At 37.0% G+C, this 20,609-nt stretch overlaps 3 protein-coding genes and 1 long non-coding RNA gene across 4 annotated transcripts; 2 read left to right on the top strand and 2 right to left on the bottom strand.

Moving 5' to 3' along the window:
* On the top strand, positions 5,744–8,310 carry LOC18776576 (ethylene-responsive transcription factor CRF2). Its single transcript, XM_007208793.2, has one exon. The coding sequence runs from the start codon at positions 7,043–7,045 to the stop codon at positions 8,042–8,044; it is 1,002 nt and encodes a 333-aa protein (XP_007208855.1). The 5' UTR covers positions 5,744–7,042; the 3' UTR covers positions 8,045–8,310.
* On the bottom strand, positions 14,106–15,296 carry LOC18775731 (umecyanin). Its single transcript, XM_007209793.2, has 2 exons — positions 14,669–15,296; positions 14,106–14,584 (listed from the first exon to the last, which is right to left on the bottom strand). Exons 1-2 carry the CDS (start codon positions 14,844–14,846, stop codon positions 14,172–14,174), a joined length of 591 nt encoding a protein of 196 aa, XP_007209855.1. The 5' UTR covers positions 14,847–15,296; the 3' UTR covers positions 14,106–14,171.
* Positions 17,514–19,236, top strand: LOC18776682. The gene is made up of 2 exons (XR_002271906.1): positions 17,514–17,805; positions 18,821–19,236. It is a non-coding gene; the product is annotated as an uncharacterized LOC18776682 (long non-coding RNA).
* On the bottom strand, positions 19,456–20,562 carry LOC109949380 (arabinogalactan peptide 22-like). Its single transcript, XM_020564934.1, has 2 exons — positions 20,131–20,562; positions 19,456–19,808 (listed from the first exon to the last, which is right to left on the bottom strand). The coding sequence occupies exons 1-2, from the start codon at positions 20,261–20,263 to the stop codon at positions 19,714–19,716; spliced, it is 228 nt and encodes a 75-aa protein (XP_020420523.1). The 5' UTR covers positions 20,264–20,562; the 3' UTR covers positions 19,456–19,713.

A 20,609-nucleotide genomic window follows, 5' to 3' on the forward strand; every position in this document is an offset into this window, starting at 1 on the left:
CTTTGGAGGGCTTATTATTGTCTCTACTGAGGACAAGAGTGACTATTACAAGCTGCTGACCCCCACTCAAATATATGTGATGTGGCCATTGTCGAGCTTGGTCTCCATTTCTTTAGAAACTCTTAGCAGTTTCTGAAGTGGGCTTCAACCAAAGTTTGGTTAAAATAATGTTGAGATGTTAATGGCTCTTTTAATCATTTGTTGATTGGAGTCTAATCATTTAATCATGTCGTAATGTTGATTGTTCATTTGATCGTTAATCGCTTTCGAATCCCAAATTAATCATGTATGCTTTGAGACAACACCAAAAGCCAATTAGTATGATATCCCTTAATTTTTTCCGTCACATTGCAATTACATTATTATTCTTTATCGAGCTTTGTTTTCATATTCGTTTAAGAGAATAAATTTTAATAGATACTTTTTTGTTAGACGTGACAGAAATTTATAACGTGTTATAAGTTTTTGTTCACAAAACAGTAGATGCAATGCATTAAAGAGGCTTCATTATTGTGTTTGAAATCATGGACCAAACATGTCGTCTATTATATAAACATGCCCAATCATCAAAATAGCAAATAATCATTGTTGCCTTATCGCTTGAATTAATACTCTTTTTATGCATAATGTGACGGTCGGATTAATAAAGAAAATGGGTGGTCCAAAAGTGAAGTTTGGTGAGTCTTTGAACCTAAACCCATAGAAAGAAACACATTAAACAAGGGTTTAACATTCCAAGCGTGATTTTGTTCCCAAATGTTGGCTGTCTTCTCAACCCTTAAACCCTCAATTTCAGGGTTTCCAAATTCGAATTACTTTTTTTTTCACAAAAGAACAATTTCATAGTTCCTGCTTTGGAAATTGGAAATTATAAAAATTATAAAAACAAAAAACAAAAAAACAAAAAAACAATCAGGGAAGCCACGTCACGATCACATGGCAAAAGTTGAAGTTCTCATATCGGTTTGAAACGGTGAGCTATCAGCAGAGGCCATTAAATACTTGCCGGTAATTCACATGGCAAAAGTCTTATTTTATTTTCTAAAAAGAAACTAAATCTTACTTTTTGGTTAAATTAAATACAAATATGAAAAATACCCAAGTGAAACTCCAATTTCTTCATGAGATTATTAAACTCTTTGGTGAGTTGGTTGTGAATTAGGTGTTTGTTTGTAGTCTAATTTTTGCTTGTGAGAGTTTAAAAGTTGTAGTTGTACTAATTGTTTTAGGCACTGCAGTTCATGTCTGGCTTGTTCATACTTGCTGCTTTTATACCGAAATTTCTTTGGTCTCATGAGGGTATTAGTGGAGATACACATTGTGCGCTTGATGTTGCCATTGTCTTTTTATGTATCTAGATTAACCATGCGTGGTTATTATGCTTCTATCTTTATATTCCTTTATGGGTATTTATATTGGCCCTTGTGGTTTATGGTCTTTGTGCTTAACTTATGAATACAATTATCGTTTTTCTCTTTTCTTTTTTCTTTTTTTAAAAAAACTCTCATAAAAAAACACATAATCCACAATATATGAATTTAAAGCTAATTAATTTTGTATATATGGAAGTAGAAGAAAATGATCGGATGTAGATGACAATAAAAAAAGCTTAGGAGAGTACAATTCATCCAATGTTTCATGAAGTTAATATGGTAGCTGGCAAAAAAGGAACAAACCTTTGTACCCTATTAATTTGTAATTACGAAAACAAAATTTTCTCTTTGGGACTTGGGAGACTTGGGAGACTTGGGAGACTGGGAGACTTGGGAGTTGGGAGGAGGAGGAGGAGGAGGAGGAGGAGAGAGTTGGATCTTTCTCTCATGTTTCATACACACCATGATTGTCGAATAATCATAACTCAAACTCAAGACAAGTTCATCTAGGTTTTAGTGATAATTAATTGACTTGTATAAGAACATAGGGATACGGTTAATTCGCAATAGACCAAATAAACCAATAATTAATCCCACTTAAACCCATAAAACAACAATTAATTATTACTTGGAGTTCTCTCTATTTTTGTGGCTCAAAAGAATGCACATCTAGGAGACGATGCTAATTGACCTCTTTCTAACATAAGGTTGGAAACCCGCACAAATTGCAAATAAGAAAATGTTTGAAAGTTAGTGGTTTGAGAAAGCCAAACATTTAATTAAACATTAATATTATCATTTGTTATATATGTAGCTCACAGACTCAGACACATGATGTATTTGTCGAATCCCATGTAGTCTTTGCTAATTGTTTGTTATCTATGGTTTCATACGGCTACTAATTAAGCATGGCAGATTTCAAGAAAGCCACTACGTTGAGTTTTGTTTTTTGTTATTATTATTTTTTAGAATCCAAATGCTAAATAAAATGCCCATTTTCTTCTTATGCATCACTGGATCTCAAACACACAAGTTCCAAAATATATATAGAAGGCACAAATAAAGCTGGTATGAGTTAGTTGTAGTTGTATTTGTAATTTTGGACACTGTATTTCATGTTTGATTTGCTCAGGCATGTGACTCTTACGTTAAAATGTATTTGGTCTTTCTAGGCTATTAGTAAAGATACAAGTCGTGTGATGTAGCTGGTGCATCCTCCTATATATGGATTAACCCTTTGCAATTCATGTGCATCTTTGTATTAACTCTTTATGAGTATTTGGTTTTTGCACCCAATTATTGAATACAATTATCGCTAATTTATATATATATATATATATATATAAAGGCTGATATGAGTTTTGATTTTTATTTTGCATGTTCCTAAGTTCAAGATATTTTAGGAAAGGTTTCACTTTCTCTTTACTCTCATAAACACAAATATAGATCTTTTTTGTTTTTTTTTTCCCATGAATTTGTTTTGGTTATATGTATTATAATTTTTACAAAAAAAAAATGTGTCTATATTGTTGAGACAAAGTTTGTGATTGTTTTGCTTGGGTAGCTAAATTCCCAATGTTGTTGGCATTCTTTATTTTATGTGCATTCCAATTTTGCCCGTATTCAATTATAAATAGTCATTAGCACCCACTAATTTTGTTTTTTGTTAATGATTGTAACAATTAACGTTGCTATCCATCATAATTGGAAGAGAGTACTACATCAATACAATTGTAAGCACTAGCAGCTGAGAAATAATCCAAATTTGGTTATGCATCAAAGCGGCAAATCATTGCAAATTGTCGAACTCACATTCCATTCTCATGTTAAAATAAACGTATTGACAATAGCCTAGCATGGTTGTGAAGGCCCCAACTACCAAATTATTGGTGACATCTAACAAAGAAATCAAGACGAAATTAAGATTTAACGTGTTAAATTCACGTACATAATTATTGTCATATTATAAATCGTAAGTAATAATTATATAATATGATCAATGAACCATATCATATTTTAAATGAATAATACTAACACTATATGTTAAATCATCAACATAAAAGCTTTTGTACAATTTATCAAGTCGTAAGGATATCTAATAAATCTCCCTATCTTAACTTTATAGCCAATTTGAGAAGGTTGTTGACAAACATTGTTTATCAACTAGCTGCTCAAAGATTTCCTCATTTTGGATTTGGAGAATGCTATTTTTGACTCTCCAAAATAAAAAGTGAGAAAAAAGAGCGTAACTACGTAGAGTTCTTAGAATTTATACGAGATTGGCTGAAATAGAAAAAATTGTTCGGATACTTGAAAAATGATTATCCAAGATAGTTTTCTAATTAATTCTGCTAAAACTACAGTTAAAATCTAGATGGAAGAACACAAACAACACAAAAAGAAAAAAACAAATGCTAAAGAGTTGAAAACAAAAACAAAAACTCAATTAGAAGAAAGACAGCAATATTTGCGTTCTGATACCGAGTATCAATCAGCATGGGAACCCTCACTGTAGTGTGACCAAAATAATTAAAAAGAAATTAAAATAATATCAAGTGCTTTTAAATCAAGTGGACAATTTTACGAAAGAAACAAGCAGGACGGCTTTGGTTGTCTGACACGTTGTTCGAGGACTGGTTAGGCAACGCCCCCCACAGTCAGCATTGCAGTGAACCAACTTTAAAAGATGGGCTGCCTGGCCCATGCTCTCCTTCTTCTTTTCAGCCCAGTTGTGTGGTAGGTTAAATTACTGTTCTACCCTTGTATCCCCGAGTAATGTTTCATGTATCATATTTACCGTACTTATTTTTCAAATAAGTATTTTAGTTGGTCCACCTCTTTGAAATTATTTTTTAAATATTTTGTACTAGGTAAACTGCACCGAACTTTGATACAAAAATGTAGAACGAGCGCATTCAAGTAAATAATGGATGAGGAAACCATATGTGATTATTTTGGAAGGGGGAAGGGGATTATCAATCATTTTCTTCGTTAAGTGGGAGAGGTGAGATGCATGTAGAATATGAGGAAACAAATTGTCACGAGTCTGACAGGTTTCATAAATATGTATGGTGTTAATAATGGCCTAACTTCTGATAGAAAATGACACTATTCGTTTATTGTAATCACCTAATATTGTCATGTTATAATAAATAAAACTTAAAACATGAACACTACTAACTAGAAAATTAGGTTACGAATGTCAATGTCCACGAAATTTTTTACTTGGTCATTCTTGTATTATTAACCCACTGTCTGAGTGACATCGGTAATTATTTAAAACAGACAACTAAGTAAGAAATTAGAATGTTCCCGTACTCTTTAATTTGCTCACATTGCAGGGCCGGTCCTGCGAAAACTTAAATTAGAGCCCTCACATAGTCTAATATGAAAATACTAAAAAAATAAATTGTCATAACTTAATATAATAAAATAAATTTTTTTATAACTAAAATTCATTAATTAGTATATAATAACAATCATAAATCAGATTCATAAATTTTTTAAATATTTTTATTTGATAAAGTTTAATATTAGTATATTCGGTAAAAAAAAAAAGAAAAAAAGGGTTCAAGAGAAAGAAGAATGACGGGAATTTCTTTTTTTGTTTTGTTTTGAGTGGAAGAAAGTACTTTTTTCTTTTTGTTTTTAGGGGAAAACTTATGGGTATGATATATAATGTTGTTAGTGTAGTTGGATCTTCCCCTTATTTTTTTTAAGTCGAACTTGGACCTTATACCAAGGGATGTAAACCAACTCAATCAAATACAATTTTGTGTGAAATTGTTGCACGCTGGAGTATATATAGAGTTTTTAAAAATAATATTAACTTATAATATAAAGTAAAAAAATTTCGAATCCTCAAAAATTAAAAACCATATACGATGACACCACTTGCATCATGCCAGGGCTGCCCTGACATTGAATACCACCTCCTCCTCCTATTGCCCTAATAAAACCATGCATATCCGTTTCAAAGCATATAACTAGTGGAGCAAAAGCACCATCTTTATGATCCAACGTCCGACATGTTACATGCGTCATCCTACTAAATTCCTCAATGTGAATTAAATGACCCAAACATTTACTCCCAATAATTAAATATAAAAAAACAAAACGCTTTTGTTTCCCTGAAATGAAATTCTCATCTACTTGGGCACCAAGCAACAATGATATGTCGTCTGTACAACAGTCACCGGCTCCCTCCAATCACATCACGAAACGTGTCAACATAACGATTCAAAACCAAAACCGTCTTTCTGAAATTCTGGTGGTGAGGTAGACAGAGATAAAAAGGCTGGAGGGCATGGCATTGGCATGCATGGTTGAGGAGATAAAAACACACTTATAAAAAATGGGCCTCACAGTCGAGGTTGCCTGCCACGTTACACTTAGCTGTAAAAATATACAAAAAGATAAGGTTAAAATTCAAATGGTAAAATTTAAAATTGAAAAAACGCCAGTTTTGTGATTTTTACTCCCATAATGACGAAAACATCCCGGAGTGCTGATTTCCGTAACGGAAGGTTAAGTAGTAATTATCGTCTACTCAGTGGGTAATTAATGTTATTAATTAATCTTTTCTTCAGTCAAAGTAGAACCCCATGTGTCTTCTCACGTGACCAGAATCCCAAATTCCAAGATTAAATTTTAATTTTTTTCCTGCTGCTGAGTCAGCTCCGGGCCCCACACCTGAGCTTTCCCTTTCCTCCCCTCCCATTGGATCTCCATTTCTTACCGGGCCCAACCCGCCACGTGTCACTCGCCCCCCTGCCCGAATTATGCGGCGCCTCGTAAAATATCTCGGAGCCTCGCCGGGCTCTCTCCCGGTGGGTCCTGGCTCCACCCCATTCGTGTTTTAAAATTTAAAAAAAAAAAAAAATCTTTAAAGCAAAATTCAACCAAAACATAAATTGTAAATTGTAAATTTTATTTTTGGGAAAAAGAAAAAGATTTTGGAAATTTAAAGATGGCTCTTAAACCGGGTTTGCCGATTACGGCTGTTGGGATCCTATAAAGTAGGTAGTTTTGGTATCCAGCGGAACTGTGCTTCTTTCTCTCTGCGCCTATTATCTCTCTCTACCTCCTCACTCTCACTCCACACTCTCTCTCTCTAGCTCCCTCATTTCTCACTAAACCCACCACCACTCTCAGAGACTCTCAGTTTTTGCTTCTTGCTTTTAAAGGCCCGATTCCGATTCCCTTTCCCTTTCCGGTTAAAGCTTTGCTCCACTCACCCCCCCATCCCTCCTTTTGGCTTTCAAAGCTTCGCTTTTTTTCCCCTTCAAAAATTTGCCATTCTTTTTTCCGTACCATTTGCCAAGGTCCAGAGCTCCACGCTCGCTCTCTCCACTTTTTTCTTCTTTCGGGCGAAACTTTCCGTGAAATTTCTCGTCCTTTGATGACACTTTTTTAGGTGATTTCTCTCCGTTTCAAGCACAAGCAGCTTCTCTGTCACGCTTCTTCCTTCTCTCTGTGTCTTTCTCTCTTTCTCTCTTTTTCTCTCTCTTTATTCTCTTCACCTCGTGTGCTCTGCGAGAATCTCCCTTTTTTTTCCTTTCTTCTTCTTCAGCAGCCTCTATTTTTAGCTCCCGTCACTCATCTCGCTTTCAATGCGAATCAGCTGCTGGAAGACTCTCACATTCTAATTTGCTTTGTTACTTGAAACTATGAATCCGGCTGTTAAGTACACGCAGCACCGCAGCCACACGAAGATGGTGGCGAATTCGGCAGCTGAGTTTGAGTCGGTGAGGCCCAGAGTTGTACGGATATGGGTCACCGACGGAGATGCCACCGACTCATCCAGCGACGACGAACCCCCCGAGTCGTCGTTCTGCGGGCGCCGCCGAGTCAAGAGGTTCATCAACGAGATTACTATCGAGTCCTGCTCCAGAGAGACTGACGCTGTTTGGAGGAGCCGGACGACGAGGACCGGACGGAAGAGAGCCTCCCCGAAGTCCGGAGGGCCGGCGAGTGGTCGTACGTTAAAGGCGGTAGCTGCTGCTCCCGCCGGGAAGAAGTTCCGAGGCGTGAGGCAGAGGCCCTGGGGAAAATGGGCTGCGGAGATTAGAGATCCTCTGCGACGTGTACGGCTCTGGTTGGGCACTTACGACACGGCGGAGGAAGCCGCCATGGTGTACGACAACGCCGCTATTCAGCTTCGTGGGCCTGACGCGCTCACCAACTTCGCTGCTCCTCCGGCGAAGTCCTTGCCAGACGTGAAGCCGGTTATTAGCTCCTGCTACAATTCCGGCGACGAGTCTCACAACAATCTTTGCTCCCCGACCTCCGTGTTGCGGTGTCCATCACCTTCGAACGAAGAAGCCGACTCGCCGAGTTTCAAAGAGGAGGTTCCGGACATCGCCGAATTCCGAAATGTCCGGGACGACTCTTGTGTATCGGAGAACTTCTCCGAGTTTTCGGAATACACGAGTTTCGAATCGTTTATTCCGGACGACATTTTTGATTTTCAGACACCTGACTTCTTGGAAGAAACGAGTCTACGAGACGTTGGTATTTTGAAAGAAGATTTCGGCGATTTAGGAAATTTCGGCAACATTTTTGTTGATTCAGTTCGGGATTTCGGGTTCGGTTCCTCTGCGTGGTGCCTGGATGACCACTTCCAGGACATCGGCGATCTTTTCAGTTCGGATCCTCTGGTTGCGCTTTAGGACGAGTTCGTTTAGGTGACAAATGACAGTTCGACGTCGTTCCGGTGACAAAGGACAGTTCGAAGTCGTTCCGGTGACAAAGGACCGTTCCCGTTCGTGTTTTGCCTGTTTGACGGCGAGTTTTGTATCGGCGGGAAAGAAAATCGGAATGTGTTTTTTTCTATTTTTAATTTAATTTAATTTAATTAAAAATTTTTTTTATTATCAGTTTTGGTTGTAATTGTTTATTTATTAACGTTGAATGAACAAGAGTTTTGCTACGGTACGGTGCTCTGTTCTTTTTGGGTTTATCTTCTAAACCCACGTGGCCCGTGACTAACATACAAGGTAAAAATCGATTTATTAAAATAAACTTTACCAACCGTCCCATAATATTTTTGCAAACACGTGGAGCAGCACACATGCTGTGTTTATAAATTGAATTGTAAAATGAAAAGGTGATTTTATTTTGAATCAGGATTATAAGATTGGCCCGAATCTAGTAAAATTCTGACTAGTTCTAGTTCTGGTTGTAAGATATAAATTACAATCAATTTGGTGTTGATTTATTTTATATAGCTAGCAGTGCACTCACTTCCGGTTCACTGAAATGGTGGGGGGCAAATAGGTGAAACTGACAAATGATGCTATTTGTACCTAACGTTTTGAAGTTGGCAAAGATTGCATTGGTTCATTTATTGTAAACTCTCATTAATATCGTTTGGTATAGCTATTTATTCATGTCATTGACTAATAACATATGACAAAATTCTCTTTCTCCGCTACCTAATTTTTTGGCATTACACCTTATGATGGACATGACTGTAATTTCTCATTGTTTCTAATTTTAAAGGTATTTGAAGAAATCAAATTATTTTCTTAAACGTTAGCATGTAATTTCAAGCACTGAAGTATCTTGATAAAGCGGATATTATACGCACAAACGCAAAAATGAGTCTCTTTTTTAAAAGTATAAGTACAATATGTACACGAAACATAATCAAGGTATCATGATTTTGTGTTTGTTTCAGATTCATGGGCAGACTTTTGATGCCCATTTGGTGGAGTAAGATTCTGTAGCGCAATATTCCAACTAAGGATGAAGGATTTAAACCCTTTTTTAGCTCTAAAAAGGGATTTTTGGATAATGAACAAATGACAAATGTAATTATCATTAGTAGATTAAGTAATGGTCTAATCGTGATCAACCCAATAATTACAATAAAATTAAAGGAAAAAAAGGTGCTCAAAAAATGGGAGGAGAGAGTGGGAAATCCGACTAGGTGTTTATATTCAAATGAGACGTGGCACGTTGTGATGGAATTAGGGATGTGGAAATCCATGCTCATCATGGTGGCAGTGTTATGGCTGTTTTGGCTGGAGGACTTGGTATTTGTATATTACAAATTGTGATCCAGATAGTGGCTTTTCATGCATCTCTTGGGGGCTTTGGTTTGCACACACGTAGATAGATACATGTATATGTATATATAATTTGATTTGGTACATTACATCATATAGAGTGGCCAATTTGGGGTCCGAGACCAAAAAATAGATTTCTGGTCAATCACGAATTTACAGGTACATCACAAATGATAACATTTTCACTTGACATATTGAAATTCACCAAAAATAGTAAATTAATATTATCCTCATTTCAGACATGTTTTTCTGCTCCAATTGAGCTCTCTCACTTGTGTGTTTTGTCTGCTGGTAAAATTTAGAAAGAAAAAAAGAGAGCATCTTCTAGGGGATAGAAAGAAAAGGGAAAAAGAGAGTAAAGGAGCACATAACAGGAAAAGGTCATGTTTGACTATCTAATTCTAAAGCATGAGTTGGGAGCTTCATATACCCATCATAGTTTGACTTTGGAGAGTATCTCAAGATTAAAAATATCTCTTTGTTAATTTTATTTATTATATGATATATGTTAAGCATTGACTATTCGAAATTGTTTTTTACATGACATATTATGTTGTTAGACTGTTAATCGAAATTGTTCGAAGTATAAGTTCGAATTAATAGTCACTGAACTCTTTATATTTACCATAGTTGTTAAAAAACCATACAAATTTTTTTATTTTTTGGGTGACAAAAGGGAGTGAGGGCTAGATCAATGGTCATGGTTGGATAAAAAGCAATCCAGTGGTCCATGAGATTGTCCAGAATGCCACCATATATTTTGCCACATTTGTGGCTCACAGTACAGACCCAACTGCAGCTAGCAGCAGCTGAAAACTCACTCTGGCTGGCTAACACTAAGATGCCCCAATCCACAAAAGCCAAAAGTATGCTAGCTTATTCCTCAAACAAGAGCCAAAATATTTATTAAATAGGTTTTGGCCACACTGAAAATAAACCTGAGCACACCCTGCCCTCGTTGGCTTGCTTACCTAATATAACATTGACAAATATACCCTGAGAGACCCAATGTGTCTTTTTCTTTGTTTTCTTTTCACCCTGCCTGCCAATCTATTTGGATTTTTTCGCATTTCGAAGGCCCTTTTTATTTTATGGGTTTTCTTTTCTAGCTATATATACACAACTTTTGTGACAAATTCTATATTTATGAGGGAGAGAGTACTGAGGTGTCACTTTCTGGTAGATCATGGAGTTTAAGTGTTGCAAATGCAAAGCTTTTGTACTAATGGAGTGAAATAAGATTTTACTGAGTAGGTCTCTATGTCCTGTGGCAAGGTTCAGTGTCAGAGCGAGGAATTGATTTTAGAAGAAATTTCTTGTAAAATATAAAAATAAAGAGAATAAAAGCATAAAGTTTTTGAGTTCTCGTAAAGCTTTTTGGGCGTTATTTTCAGCCTCCTGTTAGGATACTCAAGGACTTGTTAGCCCAATTAAAGCCTTAGTTAGGGACAACATAATCCAATTCCTTCTTGTATTTAAACTTGGGTCCCTACAATCATATGCATCTTATGAATATGAACATTAATTATGCAACTTCTTTGGTTTAACGTAGAACTTGATAACATTAATATTTCACATAATTTAAAATATTATCATTGCTATTGTGTATTTTGAGTTATAGGCACAACTAAGATCAAAACAACAACTAGCAAAAAAATTAATCTCAGTTGAATCATCCTAGTCTTATAATCATCAACAAAGATGATCTCTAAACCAACATTAGGATCGCCACGAAGATGGCGCTATGGCGCAACTACACACGACAAAATGCCATTCTTCTCTTATTAGGGGGTTACCTTGTGCAATTAACTTCTAATTCTGCAAATCCAGCAAACTATAGCTAGCCAGCAGTTGCCTGGTTGAAAAGCTTCAATCTTTGGAGTTCAAAGTTTGCATTTAATAGCTTTACTCACATTGAATTGAGACAAAATCGTACATGTTTCTGGATTTCAAGTTTCAACTACAGTCAGGTACACATTAAAATATAAATGCATGAACCAACCAACCAAACCAAATGCAGAATGCCAAACCAAAATCAAAATATCACCCACCATGGTCCATACCAAATTCATTTCATCATCAACCCCTGAACCTGAAAATTTGTACCTCAAACCAAACCATCCTTTTTTTTATTTACAATTTTTGTTTTTAATAATTTGGGTTTTCTCCAAATTTTTTAAAATACCCTTGTGACTTGTTTTTAGGGTCAGCTAGCTACCCCTCACCTCAAGCTTTGTCTGACTCTGGGCTAGGCCGCCTCTGCCCCCTCTGTCTGAACACTCAAAAATATAAGGAGAGGTCACAAGACACAAAACACATGCTAAAACCCAGCCCCACACAAAATTAATTTTTCTTTCATGCGTGAGAGAGAGAGAGAGAGAGACAGAGGGGCGCAAATAAATCTTCTTCTTCAAGCATAAAGCTCCAAACTTTTGCAGATTCACTGAGGGCAACCACAGCCCCCTAGAAGATCTTCTTTGTTTCCCACCTCCATACGATCAATCAGGGCCGTACACGTCATGTCAGGCTAACGGTTTTGAGCCATCACCTCGAGCAGCGCAGCGCAAGCGTTGTTGCAACTGGCCTTTTCGCCTTTGCCTTGGGCCCCATTGCCCCTCCTGGTCCCCCTCCAGCTCAGACTTCACTGTGTCTCTGCCCGCTGATTGCGATTGCGGCCCCACCAGCTCTCATTTTGTTGACGTGGCCGTGGATTTTCGATGAGGGTAAAGATTTAGATTTTGGGCTCACGCTTCATGACAAAGGCCCACCAAGTTATGGGCTTTTGTGGCCCATTTGTGATGTGAGGCTAAGATTTGCCATGGCATGGGATGAGATTTGGTAGAGCTTTCTTTTCTCCGCGTCTATAGTTTTATGGGATTTGTGGTTCTAAAATCAAGCCATGCTTTTTGGTCATATTCAAAGATCAATAGCAAATCCAAAAATATCTCCTCTCTTTTTGTCTTTTGTTAGTTATATGATGGACAAGATGTTTGGATGTTGCAATGGTAAGCATTTTTTGTTTATTTGTTAAATTTTGGGGGACTGCCATGTCATGGTTGCGCTTGTGGGAGCTAACTCCGTGAGTTCGATGCTGGATAGTTCACTCAAATTTTTTTCAAAATTAGGGTTCGTAGTGTTTTTCTAACTATTCTCTTTAATTAAGGAGGAAGGGGGATTTAAATTTAGGAGCTATGGATCTTTCGTCTCCCAATCAAGTCGCCCTACTAGCAAGGGCGAAACTATAAATTTTTTGAAGGGTGGGCTAGTAACAAATTTTTAGCTTAAAATCTAATGATATTTTTTAATATAACCACACTAGTTCATAGTCCTATAAACTAATTTCCAATAAGTTGAGCATATAACAAATACAGATTAAATGCAACGAAAGGGTTAACACAAGAACAATGAAAAAATAGCCAAGAAGACCACAAAACAGACGTTGGAAAAATAATATTCCCTATTCATAGAAATAGTAGAGAAACTGCCAAGAAGACTACAAAATGAGAGTCTTAACCACAAGTGAGAACGACAAGTTGATAGGTTATATAGGTTTAATTTTGTTTTTCTTTAAAAACAACATGGGCTGTACTGTAATAGGGTTTCTTTCAAATAAAAATCTTCAAAAAGCTACTTGGCCTACAGCATAGGGTAGCCTTATAGGTAGTTCTATCCCTGCCTACTAGGTGTTGGCAGTGTTGCTTGTGGGTATGATGTGCCTCTAAGTCTGTAACTAATGTGAGAGGGAGGCTGTCCCCCAATCTAAATTTATAGCTTCCCATTCCGTCCAATCTTATAACCAAAAAATATCCACACAATATGTGCATCGTAGTAATTGCCGAAATTAAAATCTGAGGTTCTATTTATGCCAAGTCATGCAATGTGTGTGGAAAATTAGGCAGGTCGGGTCAAATGGGTATCAAGTTGAGAGAGCAATCACCCGACAGCAAAAGTGATGATGCAGAATATTGAGTGAGATTTCCTCTGTGGGTCTCCCTTTGGATACGCATCTACATACATGCAGGCATTGATATCTCATGATTTCTGCTGCTTCATATTCAATATAAAACCCCACACTCCATCATGCACTTCATGTGCCTTTCTTTATCCAAATGTTTTTTTTTTCCTAGTTATTTTTTCTTCTTTCATTTTGGACCTCACATATTTTGGTTTATCCCGAATTGGCTGTGTCTTGAAGAGTGCCAGTTCCATGCCCCTGGGCTTTTTCTTTGGGCTCATAGTTGGACTCTACTTGTTTTACACCACTATGGAAGCCCAATTACAAATAATTTTCTTGCCTTTGTAGCTGGACTTTGGCAGAAACCATAATTCCAAACCAAAAAATTAAGGGGAAGAAAGAAGACGAGTAAGTATAAGGATCATGCAATTGTGTTGACCGTTATTTGGTATATTGTACTGAATTTATTAAATTGGATAACAGTCCAACATACTATGTTTTATAACTTCAATCTCTTCTAGAGGGGTGAGATTCTCAAGAACTGGTTTGAACTAAACTTTAATTTAGTTCAAATCAAATCATGAAACGATAACATTTTAAAAAATATGATAGAGACAATCAGGGTTGTGTGTATTTACAACAATAACTCTGGGTTTTTAAAAAATTATTAGAATTATTTACTGTAACTTCAATACAGTACTTCCCAAATAATCATCTCTTAAACATGGTAGATATAACTCAATATAATTACATGATATATGTAGGGATTCTTTAGATGAAAAGAGAGAAGAAGATGGTTAACAAGCCAGAAGCCATGCCAGCACTTTGGATGGCGGTGGCTGATGACTTAGCAGGTGCGGGTGCTGCATCCAAGGCTGATGACTTAGCAGGGGCGGCAGCGGCGGTATCAGGCGCGGCGGCGGTCTTGGTATCTTTGGAAACGAGCTTGAATGGGAAAACTTTGCCAGATGAGCCCTTCTGGTTGACAACCTTGACGTAGAGCTTTTGGCCAGCCTCGCAGTGCTTGCCAACGCCGCTGTAGTAGTAGTTGTCTCCTGTGGTTGTGAATTTGATGATGGTTGGCCCATTGTAGTACATGTAGATCACATTTTTCTGAGTGCATCTATCAAAGTCTTCCTTGTTGACCACTACCACGTTGCCGGAGCCAGGTCTGTATGGGAAAACTGAAATTTGGACCACGCATTCAGACAAATTAATAAACATCATTAAAGAAAAACATGGGAAAAAAGGCAATGAATTACACTTACCAAGTCTATCACCAACACCAAAGGTTCTTGGAAAAGCCCAGTCCTGAAAGAAAGTTTTGTTGGGAGGAGTAGTCCAGCCAGCACTTCCTCCAACAATGTGATCCATTGCAGACACTGATCCCATCCAGAAACAGCCTATTGCTGCCAACATGAACACTGCAAGCTGAATCGTCCCCATTTTCTTGCTTCCCTGCCTTCTACCTATTGATTTTTTTTGTTTTTTTTTTACTTTAGTGAGCCGCCTGTGTGTTGAAGGAGGGGATCACCGTAATAATAAGAGGTAAAAAAAACTTAATTGTAATATATGTCTGTGTGCCTTCAACACCAGACGGCTAAAAGAACAGTGAAATGGGTGCCTTCTATTAAAAGTGTTTGGAGGTGCTAGCTTGTATGATATTGCATGGAAAATGCTTGGTATTTTAAGGTTTTGGAAAAGGTCAACCGTTAATACGGTTACAAATATGAGATGGGGATTTGGCCTATTTTCAGAGGAGAAGAGTGTTTTTAGCTCTCAAATTAACCATCTGTATGCAGTGTTGTATCTAATTGTGGTAAAAATATCAACTACCTAATTGAAGAATCAGGTGTCTTGTTCAGCCTTAATAAGCAATTTGCTAATTAATAAACAATTTACAGGGGTTTAAGGCCTCAAAATCGAGTAACAGTATTTGGTTGTTTGTGATTCAAATGTACTGTTGACATATTTGAAACGAAATCATCATTTTCAGGTACTTCAGATTGACATTAATCTATTATGACGATATTGTCAGTTATTACTCTTGTCAATCATGAGCATGTTAATTTTATCAAGATGACTTCCAGCCGTTGATGCATATAAAACAATACAGTAACAAATTGAAATAAGAGTTACCAGCATTACATGCATCACTGGCTTAGAATCACTCACTTATAGGCAGGAACTGCCTTTAACATTACCACCACATGTTACAATTGACAAACTCTTCAAGGTAGGCAATACTCATTAGTCTACCAAGATTCGACACCTAACTTAATAAAACATGGCTGAGTTAGACAGTTAGACCCGTATCATTTCGGTAACCACATATGCTTGCCCTATTGAAAGTATTATTTCTTAAACATGTTTTGTATATTTTGAGATGTTTTCGTTATCGGAAAGAAAAATATCATGGTTAAGATCTACTTGGTATATGTTATGTTTTATCTACCTAAGTGCAAATGTTTTCAAGAGTGTCACATGTTTATGTCTCAACAATACACATGTTTACTTTCATCTTGGACATGCTTGTCATTGCAACATGATTTGGATTTCAAATTTTCCATATTCAGTATTTGGTTTGATTGTAGGGTGTGTTGTTGGATGTAACAAATGTATCTTTTTTATTTGCATAATATTTTTCACTTTGGTAGTGAGGGAAAATAGCGTTTTCGTGTTGCTACAACCCACATTTGAAGCATAAAGTTCTGTCATTAGTCATAGCCACAATTTTGATTTTAGAGAATTTTTTCCAATATAGTGAAGGAAAATATCACTGAATCAATAATTAAATTTATAAGACAATACTTTCGTAACTAGTAATAAATATTTATAACCCTAAAATAAAAGTAAAAAAATCATGATAATGAGCTGTAATAGGTATAAACAGAAAAGTAATACAGCCTATGTAGCACATACACTCCATCAAGCTGAAGTGTCTGAGTGTCTGAGTGTCCGACACGCAGACATGCCTCGAACACCCCTCAACGGTCAAGATGCGTTTTGAACACGGTGAACTGAAGTCAAGAAAGGCAGGGACCATTTTGGAAATTTTGAAACAAAAACTGGGGTCACAACAAATTATTGAAACAGTTGTGGGCATATTTGAAATAGTTTTAAAAAGTGGGTTTTTCTTCTCTCCTAGCCAGCTGCATTTTTCATTGAAAAAAACCCAGCTTTTCTTCTCTCCCTCTCCACATATTCTTTCTTCTCATCTTATTTTAAATTACTTGAAGTTGAAACATCAATAAATGCTTACAAACTGCTATAGGTGAAGGCGAGGGACTAATTTTTTATTATTTATTTTCTCAGTTTTATCAGATTTCTGGCGTCAATTTTTTGTTTAAATATTATTTTTTTTCTTTGTTCCTTTGTAGGAGAGCTGATATTTTTGACTAACTAAAGATATTTGATAACAATTTGGTCGTGAGAGAAGCATCTTTTTGAGTGGGGTACTTCATTCACTTTGTTTCTTTTTTCTTTTTCTTTTTTTTATTATTTATTTATGCTAAGTCAATTTTTATTTTATGAGGTGGGAAATCGTTTTATGTGTGAATAAACATGTATATAGTGCTTTATTTTACTTAGGGAAAGATGAGTAATGCTAATTCAAATAAGGCCTCTTTTCATGCTCAATCATATTTTGGAGTACATTAATTATTATGTATAAATGATGAATATGAATATTTTATTTTGTTTTATTGTATTATGACATTAAAGTATTGAGTATGAATTTTTTTTTTTTTTAATATAAGTATATATTATTATAATTTTATTATGATTTATTTTTATTTTAAGTGTCGTGTCCCTATATCCGTATTCGTGTCTTAATTTTTAAAATTTTTCCGTGTTGCCGTGTTGCGTTTTTATGTCCCTGTATCCATATCCGTGCAACATAAAGTACAGCCTACCCGATCAAAAAAGAAAAGAAAAGCAAAGTAGTACTGTACAGCCTAATTACCAAAAATCTAGTCATACAATTTTCCCGACTCATTTGGAAAATGAAAATGCTCCCGCGAGATCATTCCCATCGAACTACTAAGGAAACGGTGTCGTTTACTACAAAAGAAGGGAAACAAGGGAAACGCGGGTCAGAGGACCGACATTGACTAACTTATGCGCCAAGGCGGGACTGCCAATTTTTCTCGCTTTTTTTTTTTCCTCGAGAACCAAACAATCAAAGGAAAAAAACTAGCAAAGAGACTCTGCAAGGGTTTAATTGGAACTCTAAAACCCTAAACCTTGAAAAGGCTACAGAGAGAGAGCAATGGAGGACGGTCGTGGTAAGGCGGTGTGCGGTCAGGAGGCTCTGGATCTGCTAAACTGCGTCACCCAATCTCCTTTCGATCAAGAAAAATGCGTCCGCCTCTTGAATTCCTTGCGGGAATGCGTGCTCAACAAGGTCACCCACTCCCTCTTTCTCTCTCAATCACATTCTTTTTCTTATTTCCTCTCTCTATTTTGAATTGTTATGTAAATTTGTTGCATAATTTGTCTCTAATTGGTTTTTTGATTTTGTTTTTGTAATTGATCAAATTAGTCACTCATAATTGAGAATGCCTTTAGGGTTGGATTGCCAAATCAGTATTTCTCTTTTCCCATTGATTGAGTGAATAGGTTATATGATTGTGGATTCTTTTTACTTAGGTCCTGTTGGGTAAAATTGATTGAAAAAAGGGCTAAGATGGAAACCCAGATTGCACAATATTTATGCCTCTTTTTTCTAGGGAAGCATGAAGCTTGTTTATGTTCAAAGACAAAATCCTATCACAATATTCCGCTTAAAACCAGTTTATAATGCATGCTTGAACTAATTAAACTGCTTCATGGTCCTGGTTTGTTTATTGTCTAATGAAATAACTAGCATAGCCTAAGCTGACTGATGACTGGGACTCTGACTCTTCCAGGCAGTTTCTTTTCCAATTATTTGTAGTGTTGATGGGATCTAATCTTAGGGAAGCCATTTAATTTCGGGAAGGCGTTTTTATGCAACTGGAGTTTTTTAAAGTCTTGAACTTGACACCAATGTTTCCTCAAGTCAATTCATTTTTTCTCCTTCTAATGAAGTTCTATGACATTGAAGATGAGGGAATTGAATTCAAGTAGCCATGAAAAAGGGCAATTAGCTTCCCGATTTCTTTTGGGTTTTCAAGTTATGCCAAATGCTGTTGAGAAATCAAGCCTATAGATGCTCTTTTAGTCTTTCACAAATATTAAACAGCTCCAAAGTCAATATTAACCATAGAAATTGTGATTCCTTTCAAGCTGTTCATTGTGTAACGTTTTTACAATCTTGATAGTTGAGTTGCTATGAGCTTATTAGGCCAGTGGCCTTACCTAGATGTATCGTTCTAATTTCTGAAGGTAAATTTGTGTTTGCATATGCAAACACTCACATGTTTCTTTTTTCCTAACAGAAAGTGAAGAAGTTTTCACTAGCTGACCAGGAACAGAAGGATGCAAAGCCAATTGACAAGAAAGCTTGATTGCATTCGGTATTGATAGGATTGCTAGGCCTGAGGTCTTTTCTCATGTCAACGACTCTTTCTTTCCCCTCGTCCATTTTTATGTTCGACAATTGTTGAGGTCATATTATCACGTAACTGATGGTTGTGTATCTGAGATCAGAAACCCTCATGCCATTGATGTTTGCAAAATGTTATATTGATCTGGATCTTCAGGGCATTTCATTTGGGAGTTTAGACGGATGGCGCCCCTTTTTGTAGTATTTGAAACTCCCATTTATTATTATGTTAAATTTTATTCAAGAGGGTCAAATCTTTTCATTGTAATAGTTATATTAATAGAGGAATGCCAACAGCTTCACTGCTAATTTCATCTGATGTTAGGCCATATTATCTCATCCGGAAAATCAATCCTAACTTTCTTCTCGCAGTAAATCAAACCTTTCCTTCCTCTTCTACTTTTGTGCTTCATGTCGTTCGGTAAACGGATTTGAAATTGAGAATATGAATATGGAAATGCAGCCGCAATTCCTTGACCAAGGGCACTAGAGCTAGGAACTTTATGAAGCCCTGATTGCAAGCATGGGTTTTGAAAGAACAGAGCCATGGAAGCGATGCTCCATATAAGAAATGGTAAATATGAATGTGAATTAGACCAACATGCAACAGAGTGATGACACTAGCATCAGCCACCAAAGCCCCAACAACAGCAATTTGTCAAAGTAAAGAATGCTACATGCAATGTAATCCACAACCCTGATCAGGCATCATCGGCCCAAGTCTTAGACTAAACAAACACTCCTAACCCTGATTCCATCCGTTCCCTCCGTCGTCATGAGCTGAGTTTAGAATACAGGAACGTCGGCACTGTGGATGAGGTATGTGAGCACGAGGGCCAGCAACATTAGCACGCACGCAATCCCTTGGTCAAGGGTTGTCCCTGAAAATAAGATGTGAGAAAATCCCAGTTCACAGAAGATATAATCAAATAGATGCGACAAATGCAATCACATTTCCAAGACCCCATAAAAGATTTCAACCTAAAGAAGCCTCATATAAACGCAAAGAACCAAATGGGTTCACCTAGATGGATCCCCTTTTGCAATATGTTACAATGTAAGGCACACATTCTTTCTCTATTTGACTCTTGTTTATCTAAAGAAACAAACAAATTTTTTTTAATTTTAAAAAAAAGGCATGATCTCATGAACCAAAACCATGAAATTTGAGATCCAAAGGAGCTTAAACTAAACTAAACTAACCATCGGTGCCGCTGTGACTGGGAGCCGGGGCGGGACCCGGAGGCAGAGGTGTTGCCTGAACAGCAGAGATGGCAATAGCAAAAACGAGAGCAGCAACAGCCACAACACCTAAAGGCCTGGGAAGAACGGCCATTGTTGTTGCTCTCTCTCTCTCTCCCCCTCTCGGAGACCCTGCAACAAAATGCAAATGGCTGCTCCCGAGAGGCCCCCTCGGAGAAAGAGAGAGTGACACAAATAATGAGGGGGTAGAGAGAAGAAACCCAAAGAGCCAAACGCTTCTGAGACCAATGGCGCTTATTGTAGGCAAAAAGAGAGAGAAAATGGTGAGAGGAAGAGGCTTTCTGTTATTGTGTTACAATTTTGGGCAAGGCCCAGAGACAAAGCCGGTAATGCCGCTAGCATCGTGGGGGTGGGGTCCACTGTCCATGCGCCTGTTTCGGTGATTGTCTGAGTGAGAGAGAGCCTCTGAGTTCTTCTGC

The sequence above is a fragment of the Prunus persica genome, chromosome G5 (assembly GCF_000346465.2).
Source record: "Prunus persica cultivar Lovell chromosome G5, Prunus_persica_NCBIv2, whole genome shotgun sequence".
NCBI classification, from domain to species: domain Eukaryota; kingdom Viridiplantae; phylum Streptophyta; class Magnoliopsida; order Rosales; family Rosaceae; genus Prunus; species Prunus persica.